The 21581-nt window shown below is 39.4% G+C and overlaps 1 protein-coding gene across 1 annotated transcript; it reads right to left on the bottom strand.

Moving 5' to 3' along the window:
• LOC109723510 (fibrous sheath CABYR-binding protein-like) lies at positions 17207-20669 on the bottom strand. The gene is made up of 2 exons (XM_020251897.1): positions 20534-20669; positions 17207-17981 (listed from the first exon to the last, which is right to left on the bottom strand). Exons 1-2 carry the CDS (start codon positions 20546-20548, stop codon positions 17517-17519), a joined length of 480 nt encoding a protein of 159 aa, XP_020107486.1. The 5' UTR covers positions 20549-20669; the 3' UTR covers positions 17207-17516.

Below are 21581 nucleotides of genomic sequence, written 5' to 3'. Positions count from 1 at the left end.
CTTCTGTTGTTACTATCGCATAGTATATTGAGCCTTGCACCCTTGTTTATTCGTTATACTCTACTCGTTGTTTGCATGCTTAGTACCCTGAGTAGGAGTAGAGTAGTTCTATCTACATGCGTATCTGTTGACCTAGTTGGTTGGTTGTTGCATTCCATATTTGTTGATCTAGTTGGTTGGTTGTTGCATTCCGTATCTGTTGACCTAGTTGGTCTGTTGTTGCATTCAGTATCTGTTGATCTAGTTGGTTGGTTGTTGCATTCCGTATCTGTTGACATGGTTGGTCGGTTCTCGTACTTCGTATCAGGGACCTTGTTGGTCAGTTGGACTCTGCGGACCTTGGGTCCAGGCAACACATGGACTCTCTTGTCATGTGTTTCGATCTGGTTGATCGTGGTTTGGCGTTGTACGCCCTTGTTTCTGGCTTCGGCCTAGGCACCGGCTTTAGCCGGGTTTCGTTTGAGCATATCAGCATGATTTAGTCACAGCACTGTGTATTCTAGACACCAGGTTGGTTTGTCCACCAACAAGAGGTGTACGTATCCGGATAGGTTGTCGGTGACGCATGAATAAGCTCTCAGTGTCTGCTCTGTGACAGGCAATGCTTGAGGTCTACGGACCAATATAGCAGCATCAGATTGGGTATATTTGGACTTATCGTCTGGTTGATGCATATAACTATAGTAGCAGTGGTCACTTGTATATCTTCAGTTCTTTCGTTACATTGTCTTGCTACTATAGTCTTGTTACATGTATACATTCAGTTGTTCATTACAGTAGCGGTAGTTGTAATTTCTTTCATATATATGTCTCTTTCATTCATTATTATTGCTACTGTATTTTCTACTGACCCGTACTGTTGTTTAGCTCTTCCCGATCCGGTGAGTACTCCTCGCCTTCATCGGCTTGCGGTACCCACTGGGAGGGGAGACATGTTTACATGTTCTCACCTTCCCCACCATTTTTCAGGTATTGCAGGCGATCAGTTTTGGGACGAGACGTGAGGTACGTTCGTAGCGGTCGATAGAGCTTCCGACCCAGGTTATCGATTTAGTTTTTATCCTTACTATTCTGTTGTTATAGCTTAGTTAGTTTATATGGTTCAGTTAGATGATCATACTTGATGTTTGAATGTTGTGAGCTGGTTGAATTTGTGGATTTGTAGAATTGTGGATTTGGTTTATGGATCTTCAGTTTTGGGATGTTTGTATACTTTGTGGTTCTCGGATTTGTATTTATGGATTTACGCATCGTGGTTTTCTACCCCTCGAGGTAGTCGGTTTTCAAAATAGAGTTTCTGTGTGGGAAACAGTTTTCAAAAGATTTTTGAATGATTTTCATGTATGAATGAATTAGATTTTAAAAACAAAAGCTTCCGTGTGTGGAGCACTTTTAAATAGGATGATTGTTGTACTGTGCATTGCATCATCCAGCGTCTAAGGAGTGTTTAGAGGCATACATCATCTCTAAGAATTGTTAGCTGTATGAAAATGCATAACATGAATTGGTTGCTGATTGGTAAATGTAGGTTGTGGTTGTGATCCTGTTGTATCCGTTGGTACGCTGTGCAAATACAAAGGAGACTCTGTCCAAGTGAACAGATGAACTTTGTATTTGTGGCGTGTCTGTACGTCACGTGGGCCAAGTTGGAAAAAAAAAAAAATGGCACATCTTCCGCGACTCTGAGATTTCAAAATGGCAATGGCTTTTAAAATCGGTCCCGGGGCGTGACACAGATATACAACATATGCAAGCCTGCTTTACATGTCTATCAACAAATATCATCATGCAACCAACAAGATATAGATGAACAAACGATAAACAAAAGTAACCGACATGTAGAGACTACGATTGTAACACACTGGACCTTTGCAAATTGCGAGGTTCGAGTGTTTGGATGTATATCGAGCTTTCCCACACTTGGTGGAGGGTTGTAGAATGTTTTCCGACCTAAAAAGTTCGAAAACTGGAATTCTGGACAAGTCTTGAGAGTTTTGTGTGAGACCCCAGATAGTCCTATATATGAGATATAATAGGGCTAAACTCTTAACCCAGCTTAAGCATTTTGGGTGGTGGCAAGGCCCAAGAGGTTAAGAGAGTTAAGCGTGCTAGGACGGGAGTAGTCCTAGGATGGGTGACCCCCTGGGAAGTTGGGGCGTCACAGATGGTATCAGAGCCAATTACCAGCCGGAAGTGTGAGATAAGTTTCGGCTGAGCCAGGGTCTGGATGACGGGCTAGCGAGACGAGTCTCACATCGCCTGGTACTTGTGAGTCTGAACCTAACGAGGACGTCAGGGCTTAAAGGAGGGGAGATTGTGAGACCCCAGATAGTCCTATATATGAGATATAATAGGGCTAAACTCTTAACCCGGCTTAAGCATTTTGGGTGGTGGCAAGGCCCAAGAGGTTAAGAGAGTTAAGCGTGCTAGGACGGGAGTAGTCCTAGGATGGGTGACCCCCTGGGAAGTTGGGGCGTCACATTTTGACTCTCGGGGACCGGTCCCCGGAAGGAGAGACCGGTCCCCCAGTGAACAGTGTTGCGGCAGCCCTGAGGCAACCGGTCCCTGGCGGGCGAGACCGGTCCCCGAGCGCGCCTTCGCAGAGAGAGACCGGTCCCACGCAGGGAGAGACCGATTCCCAAACGATGGTTTTTCGGGTTCGCAGCGAGAGACCGGTCCCTGCTGGGGAGAGACCGGTCCCTCTGGGCGAAAACTGTCCAGACCGGGCTGATGTAATATTAGATTTTTGAGGGGCCTCTCCAGATTTTGTTACACTAGATGGGCTTGTTAGCCATTTCCTCTTCTTCCCTCTCTCATTTTCTCATTCTCACCCTCTCCCTACACTTTCTAGAGAGAGAAGAAGAAGAAGAAGGACGAGAAGAAGAAGAGGAGCTAGCTTGAGGGAGCTTGGAGCTCCACCCTTTCTCTCTTTCCCACCTTTGCAAGGCTTGGAACTTGCTTGTAGGGTTTGGTGGTGGCCAAACTTCAACCCTAGGGCATTTTGAGCTTGGATTGAAGCTTCCAAAGGGTTAGTATCATGTTTCCCTCCTCTAGATTCTTATTTTGGTGATTTTTGGGAAATGAAACCCTAGAAATGAGGTTTAGGGTTGATTTTGGGGCCTTTTGATCTAGGGCTTTTCAGGCTAGATTAGTTGGTTTAGAACCTTCCTTGGGCTTGGATTGGAAGGGTTTTAGCTCTCTTTTGGAGCTTTGGAAGAGATTTCTTCTTTTGAGGTGAGTTTTGGCCCTTTTTGCTTCTAGGTTAATGTTTGATCTTATGGTTGGTCGTAATGCCCTCGTATCTCTTCGCTGATCACTTTTAGGGTATCTTGAGGCTCGTGGACAACTCCGTTCGGCGAATCGAAGGAGCACGCGACGGTTCGGTGGGTTTGACCTAGCCTATGATATGAGAAATGCTCATATTTGGCAAATATGTTTCGTAAAATAGAAATTCATGCATTTCCTTGTTAAATATATTTAATATGAATTTTAGAATGCTTAACATGCATATGTTATGTATAGTGAAATTTTAGACCCCTATGTGGTAGAGTGCATGCATGTGAGACTTAGCATTCTGTTTAAGATTGGGAACCATGATCCTTATTATGTAAATGAACCTTGCTTCATGTATTTAACCTATATGCCAATTGTGACATTAGGAATGTTAGAAGCCTAGAGAGGGCTTGAGAACTTGGACTATTTGAGATTTGGGATAATGTCATAAAGAGGCATTGGGCCCGGGTCATGGTAATCATTAGTATTGATGTTTTAATGGAAACATAGAACAAGATTTGGGCTTAATCTGTTGTGATGCTTAAGTGTCATAAAGAGGCACTAAGCAAGTGAGTGTTGGGACGTCACTTAGAGATATGAGGATTGGATGCTTGAGACTTGGACTACGCTTGTTTGCCATTTGTGCTCATTCGCACATGCTTGTGAGGGTCGCTCCCTATAAGCCGGCACTCCGGAGTTAGCCTACGCGACTTATGTTCGCTGGTGCGGTATTGAGAAGCCTACGGGGTCGAGTGGGACAGACACATTCCAAGAGTAGGGATGTTGGGCTACCACAGGCACTTAGGCGGCACAAGCTGGACTACCTTTGGTAGGTCCTTAATTGGAAATGGAAATCGACACGGTTTGAGAATGAACAAGAACTGCTAGATAGGTTTAGTAGTTGGATTACATTTACATGCATATAGCCTAGGGTTGAGACATGTAGTATACTTGACAGTTACCTATTTCATCACAGTATACTTGGTTGCCATGATAGAGCTTATACATCATGTATGAATAAAGGGTTGTAACAGTAAACTATTGCCATTGGTTACTTTTCCTTATGATAGAATAGATGTACAACATTTTGACATCGTGCTTATGAGGGATATAGTAGTATAGCATTTTACTTATGCTCTCTCTTTCAGCAGTTTATTACATGCTCCTTTTTATTGCTTATTATTATTATCGTTGCTTACCCTTATTTTTGGGGCCTAGTGGAGCAGGAGCTGAGGTCAGTAATTGCCCACTGGGAACTATAAATTATAGTTCTCACGCCCTCTTTTTCTCGATGTTTTTCAGAGCCTTCCACTCAGGGTGAGGCCAGGGACCGCGGGAAGGGAGTTGCTTCGAGCTAGCTTCCTTCGAGGACGACTTGCTAGGTGGTCTACCTCTCGTTGTACTTTATTCTGGAGAGGTTGAGAGTTTTACCAGTGTACTAGAGACCACCATTTTTGTATTAGAGGCTGATACTGTATATCTCATGTTTACTTTTACGTATTAGTTATGTTCTATTACCATGAGTATAGATGTTAGAACTTTACTCGCTCTGATATCATTAGTTGTTTGTTATTTCACTTCTCTTAATTGTTTCATCTCTTGCTTTTACTTCCGCTTTTCTTGTAGACGCCTTATATGTGTAGACATATGGCGGGTCTGGGCACGCTACCGGGAGGGCCTCCGCCGGTCCCAGGGCGTGACAACGATACTGATATAGAAGAATAGAGAAAAGCGAAACGATCTCACCGACTACCAGCTCGAAGCACCAACCAGTCACTATTGCGTCGGAAACCTGGGTGTGCAACAAGTCAACTGGACCTACGAAGATCCACCGGGTTAGTATCCAACCCACAAATCCAAAATACCTAACTCACGAACTCCACACAAATCCTCAAAATCGGTTTCCTAAAACCGATCACCGTAACTCGTCGGAAATCCCGAAAATCACATCGGGACGCCGTCGGGACCCGCTAAATGTCCCGAAACTCACCGACTCGCTCCACGAGTCACTCGCTGCCACAAAACACATCAATTTGGATGTCTTGGCAACAAACCGAAGATTACACAACCAAACAATTATCGCCTGATAATTGTTCGGATTCGGGTTCCCGAAAGTGTCAATTTTGACACTGGAACTCACCGTTGGTCACCCGTTATCTCCGAATTCACGATATGACGATGGTGACTAGCTGACAAGGCTCAGCAACACAGCTCAGGGCAAACAAACACCGTCGGATGAAATCCAAATTGAAACCGCCTTCCGTCGGCGAATTTCGTCGAAAAACGCACCGAAATCGACCTCCGATTTCCGCAAAGGCTAACGGACTTGGACGATCAGTCCAGAGGTCAACTACCACACGTACATACTACCCACAGTAGTCACAAGATGCAAAATTGCATAAAAGTCCGTACATTTATATAAAATTCTATTATTTTATGTAAATAGGGTGGTTTTGTGGCTCGTTACCGCAAACCGACGACTTTCGAGGTCAGCCGAGACATGTACTGACAGGTCTTGATGTGCCGGAGGCTGTGCTCACAGTCTAGAGTATAACGGCTCACTGTGGGAGGCGCGGGAGCTACCCGAAATTTGTGAACTGTGCGCACTCAGGGTAAACTGTGCCGAATAGGTCGAATCGGAATCCGTTGATCCAAAGTGAGGTGAGCACTGTGATCAGCACTGACCAAAGATCATCGTGCTCACCTCCAGAGGCATTGGGATAGCCTTGGATCGCTAAAAAAATAAGCACAAACCCAAAACTATGCACGGACAGCACAAAGTAAAGCTCACCGGGTAGAGTGGGCTTGGATCCGGCCAGCGGCGGCTTGGCGGCGGGAGCGGCGGCTTGGCGGCGGGCGCGTCGGCGGTAGGAGGGTGTGGTTGGTGGGGGAAGGTCGTCGCTCACACAAGCCGACGGGAGGCAACCGGAGGGGTGGGCGGCGATCCCCTAGCCTGCACGGGATGTGGGGGAGCTCGGGCTCGGCTTCTCTGGTGACAGCGACCTCAGGGCGACGCCGATCAGCGGTGAGGGTCCCCTAGGGTCCTAAGGAGGAGAAGGGAGGCGGCGGGCAACGGCGGCGGCAGCCTGCAGCTCAGGCGCGGCAGCCCGAGCTCGGCTCGGTGTNACGGCGGAGAGCAGGGAGGCAATGCAGCCTCGGACCTCCTCTCCAACTCGAGAGAAAAAGAAAGAGAGAGATTGAGAGAGAGGAGAGGAGGGAGAAGCCTTCTTCGGGGCCGACGGCGTGTGCAGGCTGCCAGGGCGCTCGCGGCGCACTCAGGGAAGGGAGTAGAAGCGGCTGGGGGGTCAGCTAGACACTAGTAATAATAACTGGGCTTAAGCATTTTGAGCTGGTGGTTTGGGCCCAACGAGTTATTATTGCTAGTGGGCTAGGTCGTTACAGAATGTCGCTTACGATTAGAGGTAGAGGAGAGGGAGCGGCGGATACGCTTAGACATGCGTTCAGAAATCTGTGCAGAATTTCAAGCTCAGTTGCATATGCTCATGGCGCATATTTCTGGACTGCAGAATATGCATTCTGCATCAACAACATCAGATGGTTATCCTATCATACTCTATTGCTTATTTAGTCAACTAAATTTAAGTTTTGTTTATCGACTGTTGAAATCTCTATTTTAATTGGTTGTAGGTCACAAAGAGAGAAGAGGGCCTCGACTAGCTCCTAGACAACCTTGCCACGAAGTTTAAAAGTCATTGCAAGGTTTGCATTTTATTTGTTTCTTTGACATGTAAAATGAGATAAGTACATTATATATTTTATTATATTTAGGCTAAATTACATAAAACCTTTTTGTCAAAATCTGATTTTTCACTCCCCCCTCCCTCCCCCCGTCATTTAAAAACCTACAGTTTGCTCCCTTGTAAAATAAAAAATGATCACAAGGGGGTACGGTGTAAACTGTGATGACAAAATCACCATTTTGCCCCTCACTATTTTTTGGTAACAGGAGAGAAGGCTGAGGGCATTTTTGGTATAAAAAATATATATATAATAATATTTTATAAACGGAACCCTAACGGATCACTAATAACAGGGGGTGAGTGAACATTTTTTATTTTACAAAGGGGCAAAATATAGGTTTTTAAATGACAGGGAGGGAAATTGAAAAATCAGGTTTTGACAGAGGGGTTTTCTGTAATTTAGCCTTATATTTATTATATAATTTTTGGAATATTTTATTCTATTATATAAATTGTTGCCAATATGAGCCTATTGTTTTGTTGTATGTTAAGATGGATTTGGTCATCCCTTATTAATGTGATCAATTAGAAATATGAATAGATCTCATTCGATAAATTCGCTTCAAATCAATCCTTTTTTCTGCTCCTAAGGTTCGATCTATAGATCTCTTCATGTTCTTTGATGATCGATCAACATTTTGTGGTCGATCGAGAGTTATACTGTTCATAGATCTGTGTGGATGTTTCAAATTTGTCTAAATGATTGTTTTGGGGTATTATTCTGTTCAGATCTATGTTTTTTTTATTGTTTTGGCACAAGTTTGTTAGATTGAAGTCGAATTTAGCGGATGATTTGTTGTGAATTAGGCTTTGTGCATGTAATTTGTTATTCCCTGAGCTAATTGTTGTAGTTTGTTTGATTGGTGCCTTACTTCGTGGTTATTGTTCATAAGTTTGTAACACACTAAACTTTAGCAAATTGCAAGGTTCTAGTGTAAGAATAGTATTTTAATCTATTCAGGATATTTTGAGGTTTGTCTATAGGGTACCTGCCTGTTCTGGAGCTTATTAGACGCGAGAACGGGCTTTCGGCAACAAAATATGCAAACTGCAGATTTTAGAGCTGGAGTACCGGTACTGCATCAGGCGGGTACCGATACGCCGCAGTCTGGAGGCTTGACCGAGGCTCAGGTTGAGTAGATTTTGGTGTGGAGTACCAGTACTCCTCCCCGAGTACCGGTACGCAGTGTAGAAAACTGCAGCTCGTGCAGTTTGTAATTTTTAGATTTTGAGGGGCTTTGGTGAATATTGTTACATTGTGTTTAAATATCCCTTCACCCTCACTTGTCCCTTAGTTGGCGGAGGATGGAGAAGAGGCTAAGGTGGGTTTTGCTCTCTCTCTTTCTAGATTTTCTTCTCCAATCCATCTAGTTTTTGGGTTTTGATCTCTTTTTTTTCTTCTCAACCATGGTTGCCTGCTTCTTGGAGCTTAAAGTGGATGAGAGGAGCTTGTGGATGGATCAAGCTTCAACCCTAGCACATCATGACTTAAGATGAAGCTTATTTTGAGGTTAGAATACTTCTCTTAATCTCTATTTATGAGATTTGCATGAGATTTGGGAGAAAACCTAGTTTTTGGGAAATTAGGGTTTATTTTGGGATTTTTCAATTGTGAGCTTTTGGGGTGGAATTGATGAGTGTAGAGCACTCTTGTAGGTTGGATTTGAAGCTTTGTAGCTTCAATTTGGGCTTTGGGCAAGTCCTTCTTGATCTAAGGTATTTATCACATTAAATGAGTGTAATTTTCAAAGATTTTCGAAATAGCTTTTTGAAAGTTTTTAACCCTTTAGAATTTCTCTTAGGGTGCTAGAAACTTGGTGGACAACTTTGTTTGGAGGAACGAAAATGTTCGAATGTGATCCGGTGGGTTTGACCTCACCGAAAAGGGCGAAATCCCTTTATATCTCCTATGGTGTTTATAGGACCTAATTATTGCATAATCATGATATTTATGTTATGGTAAAATTTTAGAATGTTAAATGATGCATGTTATGTATAACATAATTGCATACTCTATATAGTAGAGGGTTATGGTGATGACATACATAATATGTCTAATGTTGTATTAATTCCTCTTATGCATATTCGAACAAGCATGTTAGAGATGAATAATAATGACATACGAAATGCTTCATGGCTAGCGGAATTAGAGGAACTAGATCTTGGAAGCTAAAATTATGCTTGTCCTAGATGATGAAAATTATGATCCATTGTATGATAGTGGCATGATGTAGAATTGTATGCACTTAAATTAGATGCATAACTCTTGTGGACATTATGTTATGGCACTGGACCTTTAGGTCTATAAATGAATTCCATGTTTTAGACACGATGAGATGATCGATGCGATTCCGTGTTTTAGACACGATGATGGATATGAATTGAATATTTGACACACTCCATATAGTAGAGTTTAATTACATTCTTTATTTAGTAAAGGTTATTTGACATATTCTTGTAGTAAAGCATGTTGTAGTATGTGTTGTATAGATAAATGGAAGTTAATCATTTGCATGGTAATCTTATACTCCATGTAGTGGAGGTTTATGTAGTAAAGCATAAGCATGATCTACACTATGATTTCGTAGACATTCTTGTGTTATGCCAATGATGACATTGTAAGTCGATCCTTTTACATTATAGTGGACTTAGATCACGTTGGTTTACGTGTGTAGCCCGTTAGGTTCATAAATGAGACATTGAACCGTTCTTTATAAGATAACGAAATGTGGACATTAGTGTACTTGAGACAAGTTGCATATTGGTAGGAACAACAATGTCATAAAGAGGCATTTGACTTAGTAAACGGTTAAACCTTTACACTTTGACATAGAGCTAGAACTTTGGGTTGCTAGTACTTATACTATGTTTGAGACATGATGACCGTGTACTTGAGATGGATGATCACGCTTACTTGCCATTGTGCTCATTCGCACATGCTTATAAGGGTCGCTCCCCACAACCCGGCACTCCGGAGATAGCCAATGCGACACAAGCTCGCCCGTGCGGGATTGGACGCCGAAATGGGATGCCGTGGGGGGGGCTCATTCCTAGAGTGGGAATGTTGACTACTACGGGGCCATTAGGCATGGCACAAGTCGGACCACAGTTGTGTAGGTTCAGTTGGATTGAATTATGATATTCAAAAGTTAATTAAACTTGACATAGTAGATGGACATACTAGTAGGTCATTTATTGTCATGACACTAGTTGCTATATCCATAGTAGTGGGACATTTATATGAATCATTGCTTGCATTGACAACCTTAGTTGTAGCAAACTTATACTTATGTTGAATGGTATGGAACTGTAGCTACATGATGACATTAGCTAGTGGGTATTAATGAAAGAATTGCTCAACCTGTGGCATGTAGCTTAAAGATGAAAAAGCATATATGATTTCTTATACAAATGTTTGTGCATGTGATAGTGTAGAATTCGCATACATGCTAAATGACATATCATGTAGAGGCATGACTATTATTGAAACTGTTTAGTAGTCATTAACTTCATGTTTAAGCTTATTGCATTTTATCATGCTTCAGTTGACCTAGTGGTGTATTTCGCCACTCTCGACGGCTTACCCACTGGGAATTATTGTTTAATAGTTCTCACCCTCATTGGTTGGTGTTTTTTTTTGTTGCAGAGCCTTCCGCAGCAGGAAAGACTAAGGATCGTGGCAAGGGAGGCAACGACTAGCTAGAGCCTCACGATGTGTGATAGATGAATCCACAGATTATTTAGTGGTTTAGTGCTATGATATATTAGTGCATTAAGTGAGATTCTCTGTATTCATATTGTACCCTTAGTTAGAATTGTTGTAATTTTGAAGTATTAGTTCAGAATTTTTTATATCTAGCTGTTGTATGTCCTCGCTCTAATTACCATGTTTTAGGATGGATTATACTACTGTTCTCTTTGATTGTTGTAAACGCCTTGTGTATATTGTGGTTTTTGGTATGCACGGCGGGTCTGTGCATGCACCCGGCAAGCTTTCGCTGCAGCCCGGGGTGTGACATAAGTTTTCTTTCATATGTTGAATAAGCCATTTTTAGTGGCTTTTTTCTTTACTGGTTTGAAAATTGTGCTTAGATAGGTTAGATCTTATTTGTTAAACAATTGTTGTCTTTTTTAGGTGTTGGGATGGAATATCTCTTCTTAAGATTTTAAAAGTGGTCAACCTATCAAATATTTTATCTTTTCTAATCTATGTTCGCTTTTGATAGGTTGTCTAGTGAAGATAGAGATTCTCAAGAAACTTTGTAGTTTTTGGAACATTATAAAGGTGTATTTAAACGAACCACTTCCAAAGAACTCCCCTTAAATGGATATGTAGTAGTACTTATGTATATGTAGGAAAGATATTGATGTCATTTTCAATTTAAGATTACGAATTGAGTACCTTTTCTCAGCTCTTAATAGGAAAATGAAAGTTTTTTTCTAGATTAATACAACATCTTTTGTAGCCTCCACATTCAAAGCATTTCATGATTGTCACCTATGTGTTCTTCAGTTCGATCATCATTGTTTCAGCATTCAACTATAGTAAAAAGTACTTCAATTTTTGTTGTAGATTTTTAATTTATGTAATTTATTTTTCTTCTTTTTATTTGTTTGTAGGAAATGAATGGCCATTGGATTAGGAGCTGAAGCATTTTTTCATCATTTTTAAGCATTTTTTATTTTTAAAGTTTAGGAAGTTAGGAATGATGTTAAACTGTATAACGGATATTATTAGTTTTCTGCCTCTAAATTAATATTGCTATTATTATTTTGCTTTTAAAAGCTGTTGTGGATGAGAAGTTAATTAGGCTTTTAAATTGTTGTTAAAAAGATAATTTTGTTTACTTAAATATTTTATTTGTTATTTTGTGTATGTTCTGATTATAAAATACAAGCTGTATATTTTTATATTTTATTTTATTACCTATTTATTATCGGTGGCCATTTTATTCGCACAAGTGGTGAGGACAAAAAGTCGCATATTTATATTTAACTAAGGTGGCGACTGCGGTTGTTGCCACTTAAAGTATATATTTGGTAGTGAAAATGTATTGCCATCTTATCTTCATAAAAGGTGGCGACTAATAAGGGCTACTAAAAGTCATATTTGGCGGCGACAAAATATCGTTACGCTATTTTTAATAAGGCGACGACTAATAATGGCCACTAAAAGTCATATTTGGTGGCGACAAAATGTCGCCACGCTATTTTTAGTAAGGTACTCTATAAAGATGACAACATTTTATACATATGGTGGTAACATTACTCGCCACCAATATATAATATTCCTGTAGTGATCATAGAGAGAACATGTCTCTAAACCACTTCGTATAAATTATAGATGTTAGGATTCGTCCACATTGGGACTTATCTAAAATATTTCTAATCTATATGAGATAAGAAATAAATATTTGTAATTATCTATTATATTTCTAGTCTATATGGGATAAGAAATAAATCTAACAGATAAATTTTAATCTATTTAAATCTCTATCTATGTGAGATTTAGTTAGAATATGATTAGGATTAATGTCTTCCTTATGACCTATTAATGCCTCCACAAAATTCTCTCTCTTGGGTTCGCTATAGGGCACCATCATAAACCCTAGGAATTTGGGCGGTGTGCGACGATCGACTCTAGTAGTCGGATTGCAACGAGTAAGAACAACGTGCAACAAATTAAAGTCATTGGCGGATCATCGAGTTCGTAAAACAAGACGAGATTCGATCCTGGTAATCGTAATACATTCCGCAACAAAAGAGGTATGTAAAAATCTATGAGATTTTTGCGACTTATATTTTTGGATATTTAATTCTTTTATCCAACAGTGGTATCAGAGCCTTACGGTGCTTGTTTTCGCTCGATGATTCGTTTTTAAACTCGAATATATTTTTAATTTGTTAAAAATATAAAAATAATATTCGGTGAGGTTTCGAATCGCAATTGGAAAATATTCTCCGAATCTGTCGAGCTACTCGCGGACGGCTTTTGGCGGGTTGACCGCGCGCTGCTTGCGCGCGAAGCCTTTGGCGGCTTGACCGTGCGTTGGGTAGTTGGGGCTTTGCCATATAAAAGACCACTCCACAAATTGTGCCTGTGGACTTCAGGCGTGTTGGGCCACATGCAGATCAAGCCTGCACTCGGCCTACAGCAGCCTGACTTTTGTTTGATGCGGCCTTCCCACCAGCATAGCCTAGTTCGAGCCCATCTCGTTTGTAGGCCTGCATGGACAGCATGGGCCTAGGCAAGGGCTCACCCCGCATGCCGGCCTACCTACGGACTTTGAGCCGAACCGGGGTCCAGCACAGATTCCGGCACGCTAAAGCCTTGACCCGCGCACAGGCCCAGCCCGCATGTTGGGCCTGCTGCGGCCCGCATGCATGATGGACCTGCAGGAGTTACTGGGCCCAAGAGAGTAGGCAGGCCCAGAATGCCTACGCTGTGGGCTGATTATAGGCCTCAACCTGAATTCATGGGCTTGTTTTTTTTTTTTAAATCTGTTTAATCAAAAAATAAAAAATAAAAGGAGAGGATGTTGCTGGTTGCAGGATTCGAACCCATAACCTGAACAGTGAGAGTGTTTTAAGAAAGCACTTTTTAAGTATATAATTCAATATTTACTTACAAAAAATTATGGATTTAATTTATTATATATATTGTTTCTTGCTATGTTAAATAAGTTATAACTCCTTCACAAATCGCATACTATATTTTATTTGTGATGTGGATTTATTCTTGATTAATTTGATATATTATTTTTATCTGCATTGGATTAGATGATTATTAGTTTTTTTCAAAGGCAAAATTTTCGATTTGAAGATGCAGTGAGAAATTTTATTATCAAATTGGATTGAGAATAATATTGTGGATATTTGTGTCTAATTTAAAATTATGTGCATTATTGTAGTGATATATGGCTTCTAAAAATTTTTCCATCGCGGATTTATTAAATCAAGATCGGCTTGATGGAACGAATTATGACATGTGGTATAGAAAAATTCAATATCTCCTAAATGAGAAAGGGATACTTAGCCATTTAACCAATAGTATGGTTCGGCCTGAAGAAGGCACGACGGCTCAGCACCGTCGCGATTTACAAGCCTATAACGAGTGGCTTGAGAAAGATCGTAGTGCACGCTATACAAAGTTGAGCTGTATGCACGATGATTTGATCAAAGAATTTGAGAATTATGAGACTGCTAAAAATATGTGGGAGCAGCTCAAAGTTAAATATGGGGGCACGTCGACCATAAGACTTCGTACATTGAATCTCAAATTCAATCAATATATGATGGACCCGAAGCATTCTATGGCAAAGCACTTAAAGGTGATGTCTGCTATGATAAGAGAACTTAAAGCAGCCGGTTGCGAGCTCACTGACGAACAACAGGTTCAGTCAGTTATGAGGTCCTTACCAGATTCTTCTTGGGATCAAATTAAGGTTGTGCTAACTTATAATGAGGGTATTAAGACCTTCAACGATATAGCTCGACATCTTGAGTTGGAAGCGGAGCGCAGAGAGGCGAATCGTGCTAATGCACTCGTTGCCCACGGTGGACAGCGCAGAGACAAGTGGCCTAAGCACAAGCGCCGAAATGAAAAAAAAAAAATATGCAGAGACAGGGAACCGCGCGCCAAATGAGGGCAGAATTGAGAAGCGCCGCAAAGGCAGGCGTGGAAAGAAAAACTTAAATAAAGTGAAATGCTATAACTGTGGAAATATGGGACACTTCGCTCGTGATTGCACTGAGTCGAAGAAGGTAAATCCCAATCCTGACTCTCTTAATTTTGTATGTTCGCATGTTTTTATTGCTCACGCTCTTTCTGATTGGATTGTAGACACAGGAGCAACAAAGCATGTAACGAGAGATCGAGCAGGATGTGTGGATTATCGTCGGGTGTCTGCTGGCAGCCATTATGTCATGATAGGAAACAGCACTGAGGAAGAAGTCCTTGGTATAGGCGCATACCAACTTAGATTGCGCAATGGTCGTTATTTGATATTACATGATGTGCTGTATGCACCGAACATCCGATGTAATCTACTGTCAGTTTTAGCGTTACTTAGATTAGGTTTTTTTTTTTTTTCAATTTACGGATACTCAGTTAGCTATTTATTTGGGTAAGGACTTTTATGGTAATGGTTGTTTAAAAAATAATTTCTTTGTCTTAAATTTGGACTTGGATTTTATTAATAATAACAATAATTCTGTTTTATTAGTTTCTTCTGATATTGCGTCTGATTCTATCAAATGGTATGCGAGTGCAGTCGGCAGCTTGATGTATGCAATAATGTGTACTCGGCCGGACATATATTTCGCTGATGATATGGTTAGTCGTTATTAGAGTAATCCTAGAGCAGCACATTGGCATGAGTTGACTCTTATCTTGTATTAATAATTTTGCGAATAAATATTTTTGACATCTTTTTTCATTCATATACATCTTTATTAAATTTTAAATTAGTGCACAATATCCTTGTGAGAATGAATATCACCAGGCCTTTGATTAGCCCTCTCACACGGGTAATCGCCCTGTCGCTAGGAGAGCGAGCAGGATGAGACAAATAAGATCACATAAATGCAGTTAGTAATGCAGGTGATCCACTTTGCGCTATAAGAGTTGAAAAGTGTTTAAAACTTGAATGTCGCCTAAGATGAGCTAAGATGAGACTGTACGAAGTCGACAGTAGAGATGGTCCACAACTCGGCCTGTATGAAGCCGAATGTAGCTGTCTTGAGGTTTGTTGTCTTGAGTTACAACAAAACCGACATTCGTATGGTGTTTTGAGCGTGACATGTCCTTAGAGGTAGCTCCACCATAGCATACGTTCATACCGTATGTGCAAGATCGATCACTATGTTTTAGAGAGTAACGAAATTGATTCCTGTTTCGTCACTGTGTGAGCTTTGCGTATTCTTTGGGACTTAGAACCATGTTATGAAGTGGATACTTGATGATGCTACTTTAGCATGATATCCAAGGGCCATGATTGATTCGGTCCAGCGGAACATGTCTAGAAAAGCAGTCAAGTTGAAATGGATTGGCATGAGGCATCTAAGAAAAAATTATTTGATAATACACCTATGATTTGTGACTCATAGCCCAGGCGATTATGTTGATAGTTGTTGTCAATATAATCATGAGAACAAATGCATTGATGAAAGAGATCTAGCTTGCTCTATGGGATCAGAGATGCTATGATCTAGTGTAGTTCAGTGATTTGGGGTATAGACGAGTTTTGGAGTTGTAGTGTTATGTTAGTTCAGATGGTGACTTAATATAACACTCCTCACTTATGATTCATCTCGTTATTGATCGCACCAACCATTTCTCGTATGAAGAGCAGAACGAGATGAGAATATATTTGGGATGAGAAAGTATGAATAAGTACCAAGTGTGTACGAGTGGGAGATGTTAGGATTCGTCCATATTGGGACTTATCTAAAATATTTCTAATCCATATGGGATAAGAAATAAATATTTGTAATTATTTGTTATATTTCTAGTCCACATGAGATAAGAAATAAATCTAACAGATAAATCCTAATCTATTTAAATCTCTATCTATGTAAGATTTGGTTAGAATATGATTAATTAGGATTAATGTCTCCGTTATGGCCTATAAATACACGAGATATTGACTACATATGACACACGAAAGAACACACAAAAAAAAAAGAATAATCTCTCCACAAAATTTTCTCTTGGGTTCACTCTAGGGCACCATCATAAACCCTAGGGATTTGGGCGGTGTGCGGCGATCGACTTTAGTAGCCGGATTGCAACGAGTAAGAACAATGTGCAACAAATTGAAGTCATTGGCGGATCATCGAGTTCGTAAAACAAGACAAGATTCGATCCTGGTAATCGTAATACATTCCGCAACAAAAGAGGTATGTAAAAATCTATGAGATTTTTGCGACTTATATTTTTGGATATTTAATTCTTTTATCCAACAATAGATCATTTCGAACACTAACTGGATCATGGAGGATATGTCCATAGACCACATTTTCTAAATTCTAAATCGTTTTGAACACTAGACCACATGTCCTAAATTCTAGATCACTTCGAATCATATATTGACATGTTCAAACAATGGATACTAAATGATAATATTAATTTATAACAAATATATATCATACATTATCAAAATCGGTACACATAATAAAATAAATCCTTCTCAAATTAAATCTAATGCAGTACACATAGTATTGACCCCATATGATCACAGCAACCACAAATGATATCATTGGGAGATAGGACAGATTAGAGAAGGCAAACACGACACAACACACTATTTGTAATATTACTTCTCTTCAGCAAATTACACACATCCATGACAACAAGTAGTAGCAAATCATCAATACCAGTATTACTAAATATCTTTTAATATCTAAATACCTTAATACGTAGAACGCTCTCAAACAATGACAAACAAAATTCACAAGCCACATATACATAACACCTTCATTCTACTCGGAGGCAACTGCTTTCTCTTCTGCTTCCTCGGCCTTCGCCTCCTCGGCGGCCACAGCTGCTTCTTCTACAGCTTTCGGCTCTTCTGTTGCAGCCGGGTCGGCGGTCTCTTCAGGGGCGGGAGCAGGGGCCTCGGGTGCGGCCTCAGCTGACTTAGCTTCTTCTGTAGGCTCCACGGGGGCTTCAGGCTCGGTCTCGGCCTCGGCCTCGGCTGGCTTAGCTTCTTCTGCGGGCTCTGCTGGGGCCACGGGCTCGGCCTCCTTAGAAGCAGGCTCTTCTGCGGGCTTTTCCTCTACGGGCTCAGGTGATACTTCTGTTGCGGGCTCGGCTGGAGCTTCTTCAGTTGTTTCTTCTTTTGGGGCTTCCACAGCCTCGACCACTTCCGTCGATGGGGCTTCTACTTCGACCGTGGCGGCTGGAGGAGCCTCCGTGGGCACATCTACTACAGGAGCTGTTTGCACCTGCAATGTAACATGACGATCGAGTTACATACATATATATCCAGCTCCTTTAAGTTGTCGCAAATTAATTGAAAGGCTATATATCCGCCAAAACCTTTAAACATGTATACAAGTTTATTAGTAAGTCTTAATCATAATAGTTCCTATTAATTAGAAAAGTTAATGATCTCGAATTAATGAGGAAGCACGTACGTATGAAAACCTTAATTTCATGTCTAGAATCATTGTTGAGAAAAATAATCAGGTGAGTTATATAAATCTCGCTTTAAATAAGACCTATTTTATTGGGAGCACCTAACAGTGAAGTATGAGGAGATTGAATTGTAGTCATGAAATGATCTCCTTAATTATAACCATCTAGAATACAAGCGGATTTTAGATAGATTTTATGGGCTTTTTTATGCTTTATTACATGGAAGTTTAGGAGTGATTATTGGAATTTGTAAACCAAATTATGTTTGCCTTGTTATATATTAGCAATGGCTTTTGGTTTTCCTTTGTAATTGTCATATAGAATTTCTATACATGTATGTATCTGAAAAAAGTATATAGAAATAAGAAATGGCTATCAGTATTTGATGGTGAGTACCGACTGTCCCTAGAGCAAGTGGCAAAGGGTTTGATGGTTGGTACCCGAGGCCCAAGTTCGAATCCTAATTGATTCACATTTCCAGCTAAGTTTATTTCTAAAATGAAATAAACGAAACAGGTAGTATGCTACCTATCTCTCAAAAAAAAAAAAGAAGTATTTGATGGTGAGTTAAGGAAGCAGATGGGATATAACCAGCCTCTATCTAATTAAATAAAGAGAGGTACATAAACGTTTTAGATCAAGAGAGTTGACAAATTCTAATGAAGTAAAAAAATATNATATATATATATATATATATATATATATATATATATATATATATATTCTTTTTCACTATGGTTTTACCCTTTCTCCCTAGTTTGAAGGGGAGGGGGTTGGGGGGAATCTATTCTCCTCTACCTACTTCTAACAATCTTTCCATGCATTGTACTGTACTTCATCAGTGAACTTCAGATTCTACAGTTATCACTACAATGTCAGTAACAACGAAAGCAGATGTTCGGTATGTTTAATAGTGTTAAGGAGTATTAATTTCTGGTTCAATCAAAACCCAAAATGTGTGACATATCCAATAAAACTCATCAAATCCAAAATCTTAAGTCTATTTAGTCTGAGCCTGTAAATATATATCAACTCTTTACCTCTTATTAATTATTACATGTGAATTTCTTAACAAATAGCAGATTTAATTCAACCTGCCTAGTCTCGTATTCCTCTTTCAAGCAGCAAATCCTGTTTATCTTAACCGCGTGGCGGAGATTGTGAGAAAATCCTCGCGCTTCAAATTATGGTTACTCTTTCCAATTAAAAGAAAATCTTAGGACTCTTTGCCAACTATATACAACAAATCTTTTAAAATTCAGTATCTGTAAGTAAAGAAATACACAGTTTTTTATGAATTAAATATACAACGTAATATAGAGCTCTAAAAGAGAAAACAATAAAAATTATTCATAAAACTTAATTAAGAGTTTGCTTATTAAGCTTATGCAAATATATTTCTATAGCCATGAGAAACATGTACGTACGTATATAGGCACGTTTAGATTAACGGGAATCAGAAGTACAGCAGAATTAATATATATTTACTATTTAGTTAACTATTTTAATCTCAGATCTTAACTCACTAACTACTACAGTAGATTCTTCATAGCTAAGAAAAATTTGACCACCGAAAACAAAGATCCATGCAAAATCTCAACACTGACAGATCTCATTTTCACTAGGAGCTAGCGTTAAACCCTTGAGTTCATTAATTGTTCAATGGAAATATATATCAAGACTAAATCTTATGCGAAAAATGCCTCATTTTTTACACTCAAGAAGCTATACTACCTGCATATATATTCAGAAAAGCCGAATATATCGAACATATCAACACGCAGATTTTCAAAGGTGTCAACATAATTCCTAGGCTAAAGAAGAAGATCCTGGTCTAGATATAATTTACGTAATCGGTTTTCTCAATGACAATATATGTATGTATGGTTCTGCGGTAAAAATGGTCCGTAGAATTTTGTTATGAGTGAGGCTATGATAGTATATTAAAAGGTTTTGGATCGTCTTTGAATCGAATTTGAGCTTAACGCAACCTCAAAATCCAAATCCATAATAAGCTCGATCAACCTGTGAACTTGAGTTGAACTGGGGAGAAAACTTAAAACCTGTTTGAACATCAATGTAAGTGCAGTGCACATGCTAAATCTAAAAGTGGTGGATAAAATGATCCTTACGAAAAACAAAAACAGTTACTTCATCAGAAACTAGGGGTGGTGAAAACTGGGTTACATCATAGGATTCCTTTAATTTCCAAATTAACCTAGTAAACTAGAAATGAAAAGAACTTCTCTCTTCTAAGTAATAATAATAATAATAATAAAAATAATAAATGTACTGATTTTTGTGATCCAAACTTTGGCTTTTTGACATTAATTCTAGTTAATTATGGACAGAGCCTCACCTCAGCAGAAGCCATGCGGAGAAATATAGAGAAAATATAAGAAGTGGTTTAGGAGAGAGAGAGGAGGAGCAAAAGCTAAAGAAATATATGAATGGCATAGTCTACTGGGACTGTGATGGGTATTTATACCGAAGAAAAGGAGGAGAATCTTCATTTGTATACAAATTCGCCACGTAATATTTTGCAGATAACTATTATTTAATTCCATTCCAGTTGTAAATATCAGACCTTTTTTTTTTATTTTTCTATATCTTTTTCAAAAAATATGCAACTATTTAATATTTAGCAAAGCTCATCTCTTTTGATAACCAGACTCCCGGCCGGTATTTGATACCAATGAACTTTATTATTTTTTTTTTTTTCGTCGAGAGAGAGAGAGAGAGAGAGAGAGAGAGAGAGAGATAACTATATATTCATGGTTTTATTCAACGAAAATTTCTAAAAAATAACACAAGTGTTAATTAAGCAAGTCTGTATTATTTGNTATTCTCATATCATCGGTATTATATATATATGAGGAGTTGAGCTAGAATACTATCGATAGCAAACGGACTCTGTTACCATCCATTTGTTTTCGATGATAGAGCCTTCAAATCAACGATAGGCACCGTTGAACATGATCTATACTACTTGAAGTGCTTAGAAATTAAATTTGAAATCTTTTCGACATCATTTGCCTAATGATCAAAGGGTTTCAAACTTTATAATTTTAATGGTCGATATGAGGTGTTTTCTTGTTTAACGGCGTAAAGATATCCAAATCAATTGAATTTTTGTTAGAAAATTCTTTAAGCTATTTAAAATAAGATCTATACTCTTGATTTTGACTACAAGACTTCTATCATCATTTTTAAAGAATATTTATTTTCAACCGTTCATTTTTGTGTCCATTCGATAGATAAGAGAATAACATCGAAAATGTATGAAATTTAATTTCTAAACATTTCAAGTGGTATAGATCATGTTCAATGATGCCGATCGCCAATTTGGAGGCTCCATCATCGAAAACAAATGGGTGGCAACGGAGCCTGTTTGCTACCGATAGTAT

This window comes from Ananas comosus, linkage group 17 (genome assembly GCF_001540865.1).
Source record: "Ananas comosus cultivar F153 linkage group 17, ASM154086v1, whole genome shotgun sequence".
NCBI lineage: Eukaryota > Viridiplantae > Streptophyta > Magnoliopsida > Poales > Bromeliaceae > Ananas > Ananas comosus.
Note: the sequence above shows the minus strand (reverse complement) of the source record. Positions and strands in the feature narration are given on the sequence as shown.